General features: G+C 38.9%; 1 protein-coding gene across 1 annotated transcript; it reads right to left on the reverse strand.

Moving 5' to 3' along the window:
• Positions 1–11,703: 11,703 nt before the first annotated feature.
• Positions 11,704–12,459, reverse strand: LOC145404004 (uncharacterized). Its single transcript, XM_080275608.1, has 2 exons — positions 12,085–12,459; positions 11,704–11,751 (listed from the first exon to the last, which is right to left on the reverse strand). Exons 1-2 carry the CDS (start codon positions 12,457–12,459, stop codon positions 11,704–11,706), a joined length of 423 nt encoding a protein of 140 aa, XP_080131734.1.
• Positions 12,460–13,072: the final 613 nt, after the last annotated feature.

Here is a 13,072-nt window from a genome sequence, read left to right on the forward strand (position 1 = left end):
TACTGAGTTAACGAACCAAACAATTATATATCTATATCTATATCTATATCTATCTATCTATCTATCTGTCTGTCTATATTGATAAATAGATAGATAGATAGATATAGATATATTCATCATTCAAATAAATATTGCCAACTACACAGACAGACAATTACATAAAATACACTGACATATATGTTTTATAGTTTTGATTTTTTGAGCAATGAAGAGAAATGTAAAATGTGATTTAGTGAGTAATCTCATTATGCTAAGAACACTGCCTAACTTAGTGCCTGAAGAATCAGCATTAGCAGTGCCAAATATCCTGACACAAGAACTAGAAAACGATCGACGAAACAATAATCACCAAACACAATTAGAAACTCAAGAACACACAGAAAACCAAACTCAGGAAACAAAAAACACATTATATAAAGACAAAGAACAGCAAACAGATGCAATTTACACTGTAGGTAATAATGATGACACTTGATCAGAATTTTCAGATGTACATTGTAAGTTTTATAAAAATTTACTACCGATTTACTATAACCTGGATCATAGAGTATTATGGTCATGAAAAACATATGAACTCCCAGTAAATGACGATTTCAAGGAAAACACTGCAAAGATGGACTCAGATGCAGCAAACAGCAGTGCAGTACCTTCTCCACAAAATTCCAGTAATACGCCACTTCCAGTGAATATTATTCATGAAGACAAAGATCTCACAAAATTCTCTGGTACTGGAAAAGACAGGATCAACATACAGACAGTAATCGAGCAGTGTCAGCAATATTTCGTTAGAAGACACATTAGAGATGAGAAAGGAATAATAGTTGTTTTTCTGCTAGAATACACCAAGAACGACGCCCAGCTGGCAATTTGCTCAAGTCAGACAAGCTGTTGAGAGCTACAACATTTGAGCAATTTAAGACAGAATGTCTGAGGAAATTCTCTGGAGGCAGGAATTTTCTTGGAGGTAGAACCCCAGAAATACATAAAATTGTAGACTTACTAAGGCAAACACACTTAAACTCGGATCTTGGGGAAATAACAGCAGATATTTCCCCTATTAACCCTCCCGTGCATGGTAAGTTTCAATAAGTTTTCCGGCGCACGACTTTATCTGCGAAGCCGCCCTGCCCATCTGCCCCCGCTCGGCAAATAACACGTATTCTCTCCTGATTTTCGCCACCCAAACATCAATATACTGCCATGAAACCTGTCATCTTATTCGTCGATGTTTGTTCTACCTGATATGCATCACAAAAAAAGGGGTAAACCCGAATAAAACAACATTAGGCGGCCGTGAATAAACATTTCGCTACGTCATGTTCACTTCCCAACATCACCATTTGAATGTTTTCCAACATACAGGAAATAGTTGTTAGAAGTTTTTATAGAGAATTTCATCAGCTTTCTAAAGAGATAAATCCGGTTGTGATACGATTTGTGGTTTTCGATTGAAAGCCATTTTTGAAAAAAATTCAAGGAGCTCAAACTCTGAAATTTTCTCGCACATGTTATGTTTTATTGCATAATATTATGCAGAATTTCACCAGCTTTCTAATGACCTAAAGATTATTTCGATATGCCTCATAGTTTTCGAGTAAATCGCCTAAAACGACGGAGAACTCACGTCTGTACATCACTTTCGTGATGTGCGCATAGCATACGCAATATTTCCGCCTATGTAACAACGAATTCTTATCATAGATATTACATTGTTATGTCTTGTACAGACGTAGAATTTACTGCTCTTTATCATGGTTCATACAGGAAATCGATACGTCCAATAGTGTTCGAGTAATTGGTCGACAAAGTGAGATTACTCCTCTGAGAGCTTCCGAGTTTACCATTAGCAAGGAAAAAAAACAAGTCTGTTCCCCCAACTTTTCCAACAGAAAATGCTCCCAAAGGCTTATATTCTGCAAATGAACATACCTAGAATTTACTGCTCTTTATCATGGTTCTTACAGGAAGTCGATACACCCAACAGTTTTCGAGTAATAGGACGACAAAGGTAGATTACTGTTCCGGTCGGTACCTACTTTTACCGCAAACGAAAAAAAAAAAAAAAAAAATTCTCCTCGTTTGCCTAAAGACTATGCTCCCAAAGTTTTTTTTTTTTTTTTTTTTTTTTAATGTACAGACTGGAAAATCTTCCAAGGTTGTTTTTTTATGTTTGTAACCTACTACACATGAACACTACTTTTTCCAAGTTACTGCTAATGAAGCTTTACTTTCTGTCATATGTGTAATATGTAGAAGACGGTTATTTGCCTGAAAATTATAGGGGTAATGATAATAGGTCAATATACATATCAACAAAATTTGGAGAAATCACTTCATCCAGGGGTGTTGCTTGAGTTGTAGGACCTTGTGGGACTGGAAGATGAGGAGATATGTAGTGTGTGTGTGTGTGTGTGTGTGTTCTTACCTAATTGTATCTTTACAGGAATGAGTCATCTTCGTACTGTCCTGTGTCTTAAACCATATTTATCGTACATATCCTTAAATTTGTGAATTGTTTTGGCACACACTATTTCATTCGGCAGTGCATTCCATTGACCAGTTGCTCTGTTTGGGAAACTGAATTTCCTTATGTCTTTATCACCTCTCTTCTTATGCAGTTTTTTGCAGTGTCCTCTTGCTGATGCTTCTCCATATGTTAAGTAATCATTTATGTCTATTTTCTCATTCCCTGATATGCACTTATATAGCATTATCATGTGACCTCTTTTCCTTCTCTCCTGTAGTGTTGGTAGATTCAGTTTATTTAGTCTTTCTTCCTAGCTTAGATCTCTTAAGCCTGGTATCCATCTTGTAGCGGCCCTTTGAACTTTTTCAAACTTGTCTATGTGTTTTTTGAGATGAGGACTCCAGACTACTGATGCATACTCCAGGGTTGGTCTAATGAATGATGTTATTATCCTTCTTAGCATGTCTTCATTTATGTATGTGAATGCTATTCTCATATTTGCAAGCAGTGTATACAAGTTCCATACCTTCTCGCTGATGTGATCAGCCGGATAGACTGTTATTGATAATCACACCTAGGTCCTTCTCTCTTTCTGATGTGTATAGAGTTTTATTTCCTAACTTATAATCCCAATCAGGTCTTTTTCCACTTTTACCAAACTTGATTACATGACACTTGTCCACATTGAATTCCATTTGCCATGTATTACTCCATTCATGAAGTTTATTTAATTCTTCTTGTAGCTCTTTACAAGAGTCTGTGTTAGTAATTCTCCTTTGTATTTTTGCATCATCTGCAAACATATTCAGATAGCTCTCATTTCCAGTGTTACTGTTTATATCATTTATATACACTAAAAACATGATTGGTGCCAGCACTGAACCCTGTGGTACTCCACTAGTCACTTCTTTCCATGATGAGTAGTTTCCTCCTAGTACTGTTCTCATTTCTCTTTTTATGAGAAAATCTTGCATCCAACAAAACAGTTTGCCTCGAATTCCTCCTTGATGGTACAGTTTCCATAAAAGTCTTTGGTGTGGTACTGTGTCAAAAGCTTTCTTGAAATCTAAATAGATACTGTCCACCCATCCTTCTCTTTCCTGTATTGTGTTTGTTACTCTCATAGTACCTCAACAGATTAGTAACACATGATTTTCCTTTTCTGAAACCAAACTGTCTTTCTGTTATCATACTGTGTTCTAGATGATTTACCCAAGCCTTTCTTATAAGCTTTTCTAATACCTTGCTTACAACACTGGTTATTGATACTGGTCGGTAGTTGAGTGGTTTTTGTCTATTTCCTTTCTTGAATAAGGGGACAATATTTGCTTTTTTCCAAATATCAGGTAGTTTACCTTGACTCAAGGATTTCTTGAAAATTAAAAATAATGGTTTACTTAACTCCTTTGCACATTCTCGTAGTACCCAACATGAAATTTCATCAGGACCACTTGCTTTTCCTCTGTCTAATTTACTTAACTCTTCCTGTATTACTTTTTCTGCTATTTGTATATCTGGTAGTATGTGTGGACATGCATGTTCCACATAGTCCCTCTCAAAATTTTTTTCTTCTGTAAAAACTAATTGGAAATTCTTATTTAGTGCTTCACAAATATCTTTCTCTTGTGTATAAGTGATTCCCTCATCCTTAATGGATTGTATTATATCTTTTACTTTGGTTTTGCTTCTGATGTAGCTGTAAAACAGCTTTGGTTGATCACTACTTTTATTTATTATATCCTCCTCAAACTGTTTTTGGGCTTCCCTCCTTATTCTTGTGTAATCGATTCTTGTCTGTTTGTAATTATTATACGCCTTTTCACTATTGTGTCGTCTGTATCTATTCCACAACAAATCTTTCTTTTGATTTTTTACATTCTGTATTGAACCATTTCTGTATTTTCTTATCTGCTTCTTTGTGCTGTGGGATGTACTTCTGGACTCCTATTTCATAAAATTCACAGAATTTTTTGTATACAGCATTTAAATCTTGTCCTCTAAGCTCATTTTCCCAATCAACTTCTAAGAAATACTTCTTTAGGTCTTGATAATTTCCCGTTTTATAGTTTAGGCTCTTTTTGTAACTTTCACTGCTGTTAACTATGTCATATGCTATCCTGAAGTTGTAATTTAGTACTGCATGATCGCTTTTGCCGAGTGGAGGGTGATATATTAAACTGTCAATATCATTTTCTTGCCTAGTAAATATTAGATCTAACACTGAAGGTACATCGAGTCCTTTTTCTGGTGGTTTCTCTTACATGTTGCGTTAGGAAAAACTCTTGCACGAGATCCAGGAGCTTTTGGTCCCAACAGCTTTCTTGGCTAATTATATCTAGAGTATTCCAATTTATATTTGTATTAAAATCTCCAGTTAGTATAATTCTTTCCAATTTCTCTTCCATTTTATGTAGTAATGATCTTAGACTCTGAATTGTACTCTCTGCCAGGTCCTCATATTCGTCTCTTTCCCATGTGTTTGATCTGGGTGGCATGTACAAATTGGCTACAATTACTTTCCCTTCAGATGTGTTGATCTCTACTGCAATCAGTTCTACTTGTGATGGTATATCTAGTTTTATTTCATTGACTTTTAGATTTCTCTTAGTTAATATTATAATTCCTCCTCCTTTTTTTAAATTTCTGTCTCTTCTCCATATATTGTATTCCTCTAAGTTTAGTATGTCATTGGATATCCTTGGTGTTAATTTTGTTTCATTTAGGCATATTTTTTGTGGTTGATTTTCATCTCTAGTAATTTAGATACCATTCCAACCACATTTGAGTACATCAACTTTATCATCTTGTTTATATACTTGTCATGACATGGGTTTACTACCTTCCTCCTTTTTATTACATTCTGTTTGTGTACCACTTTCGTACCTGCAATCCTATTACTTTGTAAAAAATTTCTTCTCCCCTTCTGATCTTCCCTCATTTTTTGTTTTTGCTTCCTCCATTTTCTCTTTCAGTAATTCCAGTTCCTCTTGTGTTTGGCATCTTTTTATCCATACATTTTTGAACTCCTCTTTTTCCATAAGATTCTTAACATTTTTTAGTATCTCCTCCACAGTGTTTACACTCTGGAAAGTTACCTTTAGAGGTCTTGTCCTGCTTTTCTCGTATTTCCCTAACCTTTTGTGTTCCTCTGTCTTTACTACAGATTTCCTCTGATACTTCTTTCAGTAAGCTCATTACATTTGCCATCTCCTTTTTGTCTCTTGTGATCTTGTTTTTTACTTCTTCCTCTTCTATATGTGTGTGTGTGTGTGTGTGTGTCTGTGTTAATGTGTGTGTAAGAGTGTTAGTGTGTGTGCGAGTGTGTGTGTGTCGGTGTGGTAGTGTGTGTTCTTACCTAATTGTATCTTTACAGGAATGAATCAAGCTCGTACTGTCCTGTGTCTTAAACCATATGTATCGTACAGATCCTTAAATTTGTGAATTGTTTTGGCACACAATATTTCATTCGGTAGTGCATTCCGCTGATCAATTGCTCTATTTGGGAAACTAAATTTCCTTACGTCTTTATCACCTCTTTTTTTATGCAGTTTTTTGCAGTGTCCTCTTGCTGATGCTTCCCCGTACGTCAAGTAATCATTTATGTCTGTTTTCTCCTTCCCTGATATGCATTTATATAGCATAATCATGTCACCTCTTTTCCTTCTCTCCTGTAGTGTTGGTAGATTCAGTTTATTTAGTCTTTCTTCGTAGCTTAGCTCTCTTAAGCTTGGTACCCATCTTGTAGTGGCCCTTTGGACTTTTTCAATCTTGTCTATGTGTTTTTTGAGATGAGGACTCCAGACTACTGATGCATACTCCAGGGTTGGTCTGATAAATGATGTTATTATCTTTCTTAGCATGTCTTCATTTATGTATGTAAACGCTATTCTCATATTGGCAAGCTGTGTATACATGTTCCGTACCTTCTCACTGATGTGGTCAGTCGGAGATAGTCTGTTATTGACAATCACACCTAGGTCTTCTCTCTTTCTCATGTGTGTATGGTTTTATTTCCTAATGTATAATCCCAATCAGGTCTTTTTCCACTTTTACCAAACTTGATGACATTTGTCCTCATTGAATCCCATTTGCCATGTCTTACTCCATTCATGAAGTTTATTTAATTCTTCTTGTAGCTCTTTACAAGAGTCTGTGTTAGTAATTCTCCTTTGTATTTTTGCATCATCTGCAAACATATTTAGATAGCTTTCATTTCCAGTGTTACTGTCTATATCATTTATATTCACTAAAAACATGATTGGTGCCAGCACTCAACCCTGTGGTACTCTGCTAGTCACTTCTTTCCATGATGAGTAATTTCCCCTTAGTACTTTTCTCATTTTTCTTTTCATGAGAAAATCTTGCATCCAACAATACAGATTGCCTCGAATTCCTCCTTGATGGTACAGTTTCCATAAAAGTCTTTGGTGTGGTACTGTGTCAAATGCTTTCTTGACTCTAAATAGATACTGTCCACCCATCCTTCTCTTTCCTGTAATGTGTCTGTTACTCTGTCATAGTAGCTCAACAGACTAGTAACACATGATTATCCTTTTCTGAAACCAAACTGTCTTTCTGTTATCATACTGTGTTCTTCTAGGTGATTTACCCAAGCTTTTTTTATAAGCATTTCTAATACCTTGCTTACAACAATGGTTATTGATACTGGTCGGTAGTTAAGTGGATTTTGTCTATTCCCTTTCTTGAATAAGGGAACAATGTTTGCTTTCTTCCAAATATCAGGTAGTTTACCTTGACTCAAGGATTTCTTGAAAATTATAAATAATGGTTTACTTCGTTGCACATTCAGGTAGCACCCAACATGAAATTTCATCAGGACCATTTGCTTTTTCTTTGTCTAATTTACTTAGCTCCTCCTGTATTTCTTTTTCTGATGTTTGTGTATCTGGTAGTATGTGTGGGCATGCATGTTCCACATAATCCCTCTCAATTTTTTTTCCCTCTGTAAAAACTGATTGGAATTTCTTGTTTAGTGCTTCAGAAATATCCTTCTCTTGTGTACAGGTGATTCCACCGTCCGTAATGGATTGTATTTTATCTTTTACTTTGGTTTTGCTTCTGATGTAGCTGTAAAATAGCTTTGGTTGATCACTACTTTTATTTATGATATCCTCCTCAAACTCTTTTTGGGCTTCCCTCCTTATTCTTGTATAATCGTTTCTTGCCTGTTTGTAATTATTATATGCCCTTTCACTATTGTGTCTTCTGTATCTATTCCACAACAAATCTCTTTTTTCTTTTGATTTTTTGCATTCTCTATTGAACCATTTCTTTATTTTCTTTTCTGTTTCTTTGTGCCGTGGGATGTACTTCTGGACTCCTATTTCATAAAGTTCACAGAATTTTTCATATATAGCATTTAAATCGTGTCCTCTAAGCTCCTTTTCCCAAGCAATTTCTAAGAAGTATTTCTTTAGGTCATGATACTTTCTCTTTTTATAGTTTAGGCTCTTTTTGTAACTTTCATTGCTGTTATCTGTGTCATAAGAAACCTGAAATTGTAATTTATTACGCATGGTCGCTTTTGCCGAATGGAGGGTGATATATTAAATTGTCAATATCGTTTTCTTGCCTAGTAAATATGAGATCTAGCATTGAGGGCACATCAAGTTCTCTTTTTCTGGTGGTTTCCCTTACATGTTTCGATAGGAAAAACTCTCGCACGAGATCCAGGAGCTTTTGGTCCCAACAGCTTTCTTGGCTTATTATATCTAGAGTATTTCAATTTATATTTGTATTAAAATCTCCAGTTAGTATAATTCTTTTTCGAATTCTCTTCCATTTTATGTAGTAATGCTCTTAAACTCTAAATTGTACTCTCTGCCAGGTACGTCATATTCATCTCTTACCCATGTGTTTGATCTGGGTGGCATGCACAAATTAGCTACAATTACTTTCCCTTCAGATGTATTTATCTCTACTGCAATCAGTTCTACTTGCGAGGGTATATCTAATCCTATTTCTTTGACTTTTAGATTTTTTTTTAGTTAATATTATAATTCCTCCTCCGTTTTTTAAGTTCCTATCTCTTCTCCATATATTGTATTCCTCTAAGTTTAGGATGTCATTCGATATCCTTGGTGTTAATTTTGTTTCAGTTAGGCATATTATATGTGGTTCATTTTCTCTGACACAGTCACTCATCTCTAATAATTTAGATACCATTCCATCCAGATTTGAGTACATCAACTTAATCATCTTGTTTATATACTTGTCATGAATTGGTTCTACCACCTTCCTCCTTTTTATTCCCTCCTGTTTATGTACCAGTTTCGTACCTGCAATCCAAAAACTTTGTAAAATAATGTATTCTTCTCCTCCTCTGATCTTCCCTCATTTTTTGCTTTTGCTTCCTCCCTCTTCTCTTTCAGTAATTCCTGTTCCTCTTGTGTTAGGCATCTTTTTATCCATACATTTTTGAACTCCTCTTTTTCCATAAGATTCTTTGCATTTTTTAGTATCTCCTCCACGGTGTTTACACTCTGGAAGGTTACCTTTAGGGGTCTTGACTTGCTTTTCTCGTATTTCCCTAACATTTTGTGTTCCTCATGTCTTTACTACAGATTTCCTCTGATACTACTTTCAATATGCCCATTACATTTGCCATCCCCTTTTTGTCTCTTGAGATCTTGTTTTTTACTTCTTCCTCTTCTATACCGGTGATTACTATAGATTTGTTAATATCTACTGAATCTCTAACTTAGGATTGTTTGGGATTATTCTTTTCACTTCCTTTTCAATGTTTTTTTCTTCCACCATTGTTTCCAAGTCTGTCTTTACTTTCACCATTTCAGCATAAATGGTTTCCACATCATTTTTGTAGCTTTGCACAGCTTCCTTCATGTGTGAGTGTGTGTGTGAGTGTCTGTGTTTGTGTGTGAGTAAGCGTGTTAGGGTGTGTGTGGGTCTGTGTGTGTGTCTGTGTTAGTGTGTGTGTAGTTGTGGTAGTGTGTGTCTGAGTGTCTGTGTTAATATGTGTGTGTGTGTGTGTGTGTGTGTGTGTATTGTGTGTGTGTTGTGTGTGTGTTTGTGTGTGTGTGTCCTTACCTTACCTAATTGTTCTTACCTAATTGTATCTTTACAGGAATGAGTCAAGCTCGTACTGTCCCGTGTCTTAAACCATATTTATCGTACATATCCTTAAATTTGTGAATTGTTTTGGCACACGCTATTTCATTCGGTAGTGCATTCCATTGATCAATTGCTCTGTTTGGGAAACTGAATTTCCTTACGTCTTTATCACCTCTCTTCTTATGCAATTTTTTGCAGTGTCCTCTTGCTGATGCTTCTCCATATGTTAAGTAATCATTTATGTCTATTTTCTCCTTTCCTGATATGCATTTATATAGCATTATCATGTCACCTCTTTTCCTTCTCTCCTGTAGTGTTGGTAGATTCAGTTTATTTAGTCTTTCTAAGTAGCTTAGGTCCCTTAAGCTTGGTATCCATCTTGTAGCGGCCCTTTGAACTTTTTCAATCTTGTCTATGTGCTTTTTGAGATGAGGACTCCAGACTACTGATGCATATTCCAGGGTTGGTCTAATGAATGATGTTATTATCCTTCTTAGCATGTCTTCATTTATGTATGTGAATGCTATTCTCATATTTGCAAGCAGTGTATACATGTTCCGTACCTTTTCGCTGATGTGGTCAGCCGGAGATAGTCTGTTATTGATAATCACACCTAGGTCTTTCTCTCTTTCTGATGTGTATAGGGTTTTATTTCCTAACTTATAATCCCAATCAGGTCTTTTTCCACTTTTACCAAACTTGATTACATGACACTTGTCCACATTGAATTCCATTTGTCATGTACTACTCCATTCATGAAGTTTATTTAATTCTTCTTGTAGCTCTTTACAAGAGTCTGTGTTAGTAATTCTCCTTTGTATTTTTGCATCATCTGCAAATATATTCAGATAGGTCTCATTTCCAGTGTTACCGTTTATATCATTTATATACACTAAAAACATGATTGGTGCCAGCACTGAACCCTGTGGTACTCCACTAGTCACTTCTTTCCATGATGAGTAGTTTCCTCTTAGTACTGTCCTCATTTCTCTTTTTATGAGAAAGTCTTGCATCCAACAAAACAGTTTGCCTCGAATTCCTCCTTGATGGTACAGTTTCCATAAAAGTCTTTGGTGTGGTACTGTGTCAAAAGCTTTTTTGAAATCTAAATAGTTACTGTCCACTCATCCTTCCCTTTCCTGTATTGTGTTTGAAACTCTGTCATAGTAGCTCAACAGATTAGTAACACATGATTTTCCTTTTCTGAAACCAAACTGTCTTTCTGTTATTATACTGTGTTCTTCTAGATGATGTGTGTGTGTGTGTGTGTGTGTGTGTGTGTGTGTATGTGTATGTGTGCGTGTGTGTGTGTGTACAGTATGTACACTGCATTCGGGAGTACTTCGCTCGGCATGGAACCGTTCGAAGCAATCACCCATGCACAATGCCACATCACAAAAAGGACATATGTGACTTGTGTCCCTCCTCATCTTCGCCAGGGAACACAGGGTGTACCGCAGCCTCCTCTGGTTGGGGATCCTCTCCTCTCAGTGGCCCAGTGTCTTATCCAGCCGCACTCTGTCATCGATGAAACGACGATGCTTGGCTGGATGTCCTCCTGGCATTCCCTGGTCCTGTTGTCCTGGGTGTGCAGCTGCAGGCCCGGGCATGGCAATGGCAGCAGGTTCTCCCAACGAACCATGAACCATTGAAGGTTCTCTCAGCACCTGTGCTGGTCCTGCAGGCGATGGTGGTGCTGACTCCTTTCCTGGCCTCCTCTTGGAGATGGTGACGTTGGTGCAGGAGCCGGTGGTGATGGCACCTGTACTGGCACTGCAGCAGGTGCCACAGGTGCTGGATGTCCTGCTGGCCGTCGGGTTGGAAGGTCAGGGGCATGGTGGATGACGTGTCCTGATGCAGGCCACTCTGCTTCATCAAAGTAAAGGAGCTTGTCCACTATCTCCTCCACGAATTCAAGCAGACTGACTGACCCGCGTGAGCACTTCTTGTACAGGGCGAATGCGTTGAAAATGGCCTTGTGAATGAAGTAGAAGGTGATCTTCTTGGACCATTTCACGGTCTGCCGCTGGATGGGGTAGTATTGGACCATCTGGTCTAAGTGGTCCACCCGACCCATGTGTCAATTATAGTCATCCACCACGATGGGCTTGTCCACGGTCTTCTGGACATAGGTTGTCCTCTCATCAGGAGCCCTGGTCTTCCTTTGAACCTGCTTCTGGGTGGTCCTTGTGCTGTGGAAGGTGGAGACCATGTTGACAATGCGTTTGTCCCTCCATAGCAACACCATCACGTTGTCCTTGTGCATCGCTGTCATGCCCCCCACTGGCAGGTTCGTGGTCCTGGTGATGTCCTGCAGCTGCTTTGGTGCTCCTCTTGCCAGGCGTAGGGTCCCACACACTTAGGTTCCTGAACTGAAGAGGCGTTCACACGGGGATATAGAGTTATAATAGTTGTCCATGTAAACTCTGTATCCCTGATCCTTCTATGAGGCTCCACACGGTGGTCTCCAGCGCTCTCTTCTGCCCCGTATACACCTCAAAATTCCAGATGTAACCCGAGCAAGCCTCAGCCAGGATATACAGCTTGATGGAACACTTTGAGGGCTTCATTGGGTTGTAGACGCGGAAGCTTAGGCGCCCCTTCCACTGCAGTGAGCCCTTGTCCAGGCTGAGGTGCTCCTTGGGTAAGTAGGTGTTCTGGAACCACTGAAAGAGGTACTCCATCACTGTGCGAACCCTGATGAGCTGGTCTTCATTGTCCTGGGGTATCGCAAGTGAATTGAACGTATGGAAGTGTCTCAGGATTGCCCTGAAATGCCTTCCACTCATCACTTGTGTAAAGAGGGGGTAGTTGTAGATGTGGGATCTCACCCAGTAGTGCCAGATGCTCGGGAGATTAAACACCCCCATGAAAAAGTAAAGCCCCAGGAACTTGGCCATCTCCTCTTCATTGCAGATGAACCATGCGTCCAACGCAGTCCCCAGGAAATACGCATAGCCGTTGGTCTCTTTGGTGAAATACGTCAACAACTCCCTCATGAAGAACAGCTGGAAGAACTGGAGAGGAGTTATTGGCGGATCCACCTTCATTCCTGGGGATCCTGTGAAGGGCCCATTAGCTGGTGTGAAGGGCCACTGCTCCATCCTGGATCCGTTGCGGCAACACCTCCCGCAGTGGTTGCAGTGGGTTGGCTTACCGACACCCTTGTTCCTCTTCAGACACCCCTTGGCCGCCCCCCATAGCCGGGCCGTGGACCACACCGGCTTCGTCGAGGTGGTGAGGGTTCCAATGATGAGGAGGACGAGCTGTCTTCTGCTGCTGGAAAACGTCAGGGGGAGATGATCGCTGTTGGAGACAGCATCCTTGTTGACCAGGCAGGGGACAACACAGTCGCCTTCTGCACCAGTTGCGCCACAGACAATGCGTGCTGTGCAGGTGCCAGTGTGGTGTAACTAGGCCTTGCTTCCGGTGACATAGGCTCGGCCAAGGGGGAACTAGAGGGTTGAGGTGGAGAGACCATGATGGCTGTAGGAGTGAGAGGTCCAAGCCAAG

Source organism: Coenobita brevimanus, chromosome 7 (assembly GCF_032717465.1).
Source record: "Coenobita brevimanus isolate Jiangsu-jjx chromosome 7, ASM3271746v2, whole genome shotgun sequence".
Lineage (NCBI taxonomy): Eukaryota > Metazoa > Arthropoda > Malacostraca > Decapoda > Coenobitidae > Coenobita > Coenobita brevimanus.

Coding starts and splice junctions, on each gene's coding strand:
- LOC145404004 (XM_080275608.1), bottom strand. CDS start 12,459: ATGGCCAAGTTCCTGGGGCTTTACTTTTTCATGGGGGTGTTTAATCTC. Junction 11,752..12,084: donor AGCTGTATATCCTGGCTGAG/GCTTGCTCGGGT, acceptor CACCTTCCACAG/CACAAGGACCACCCAGAAGC.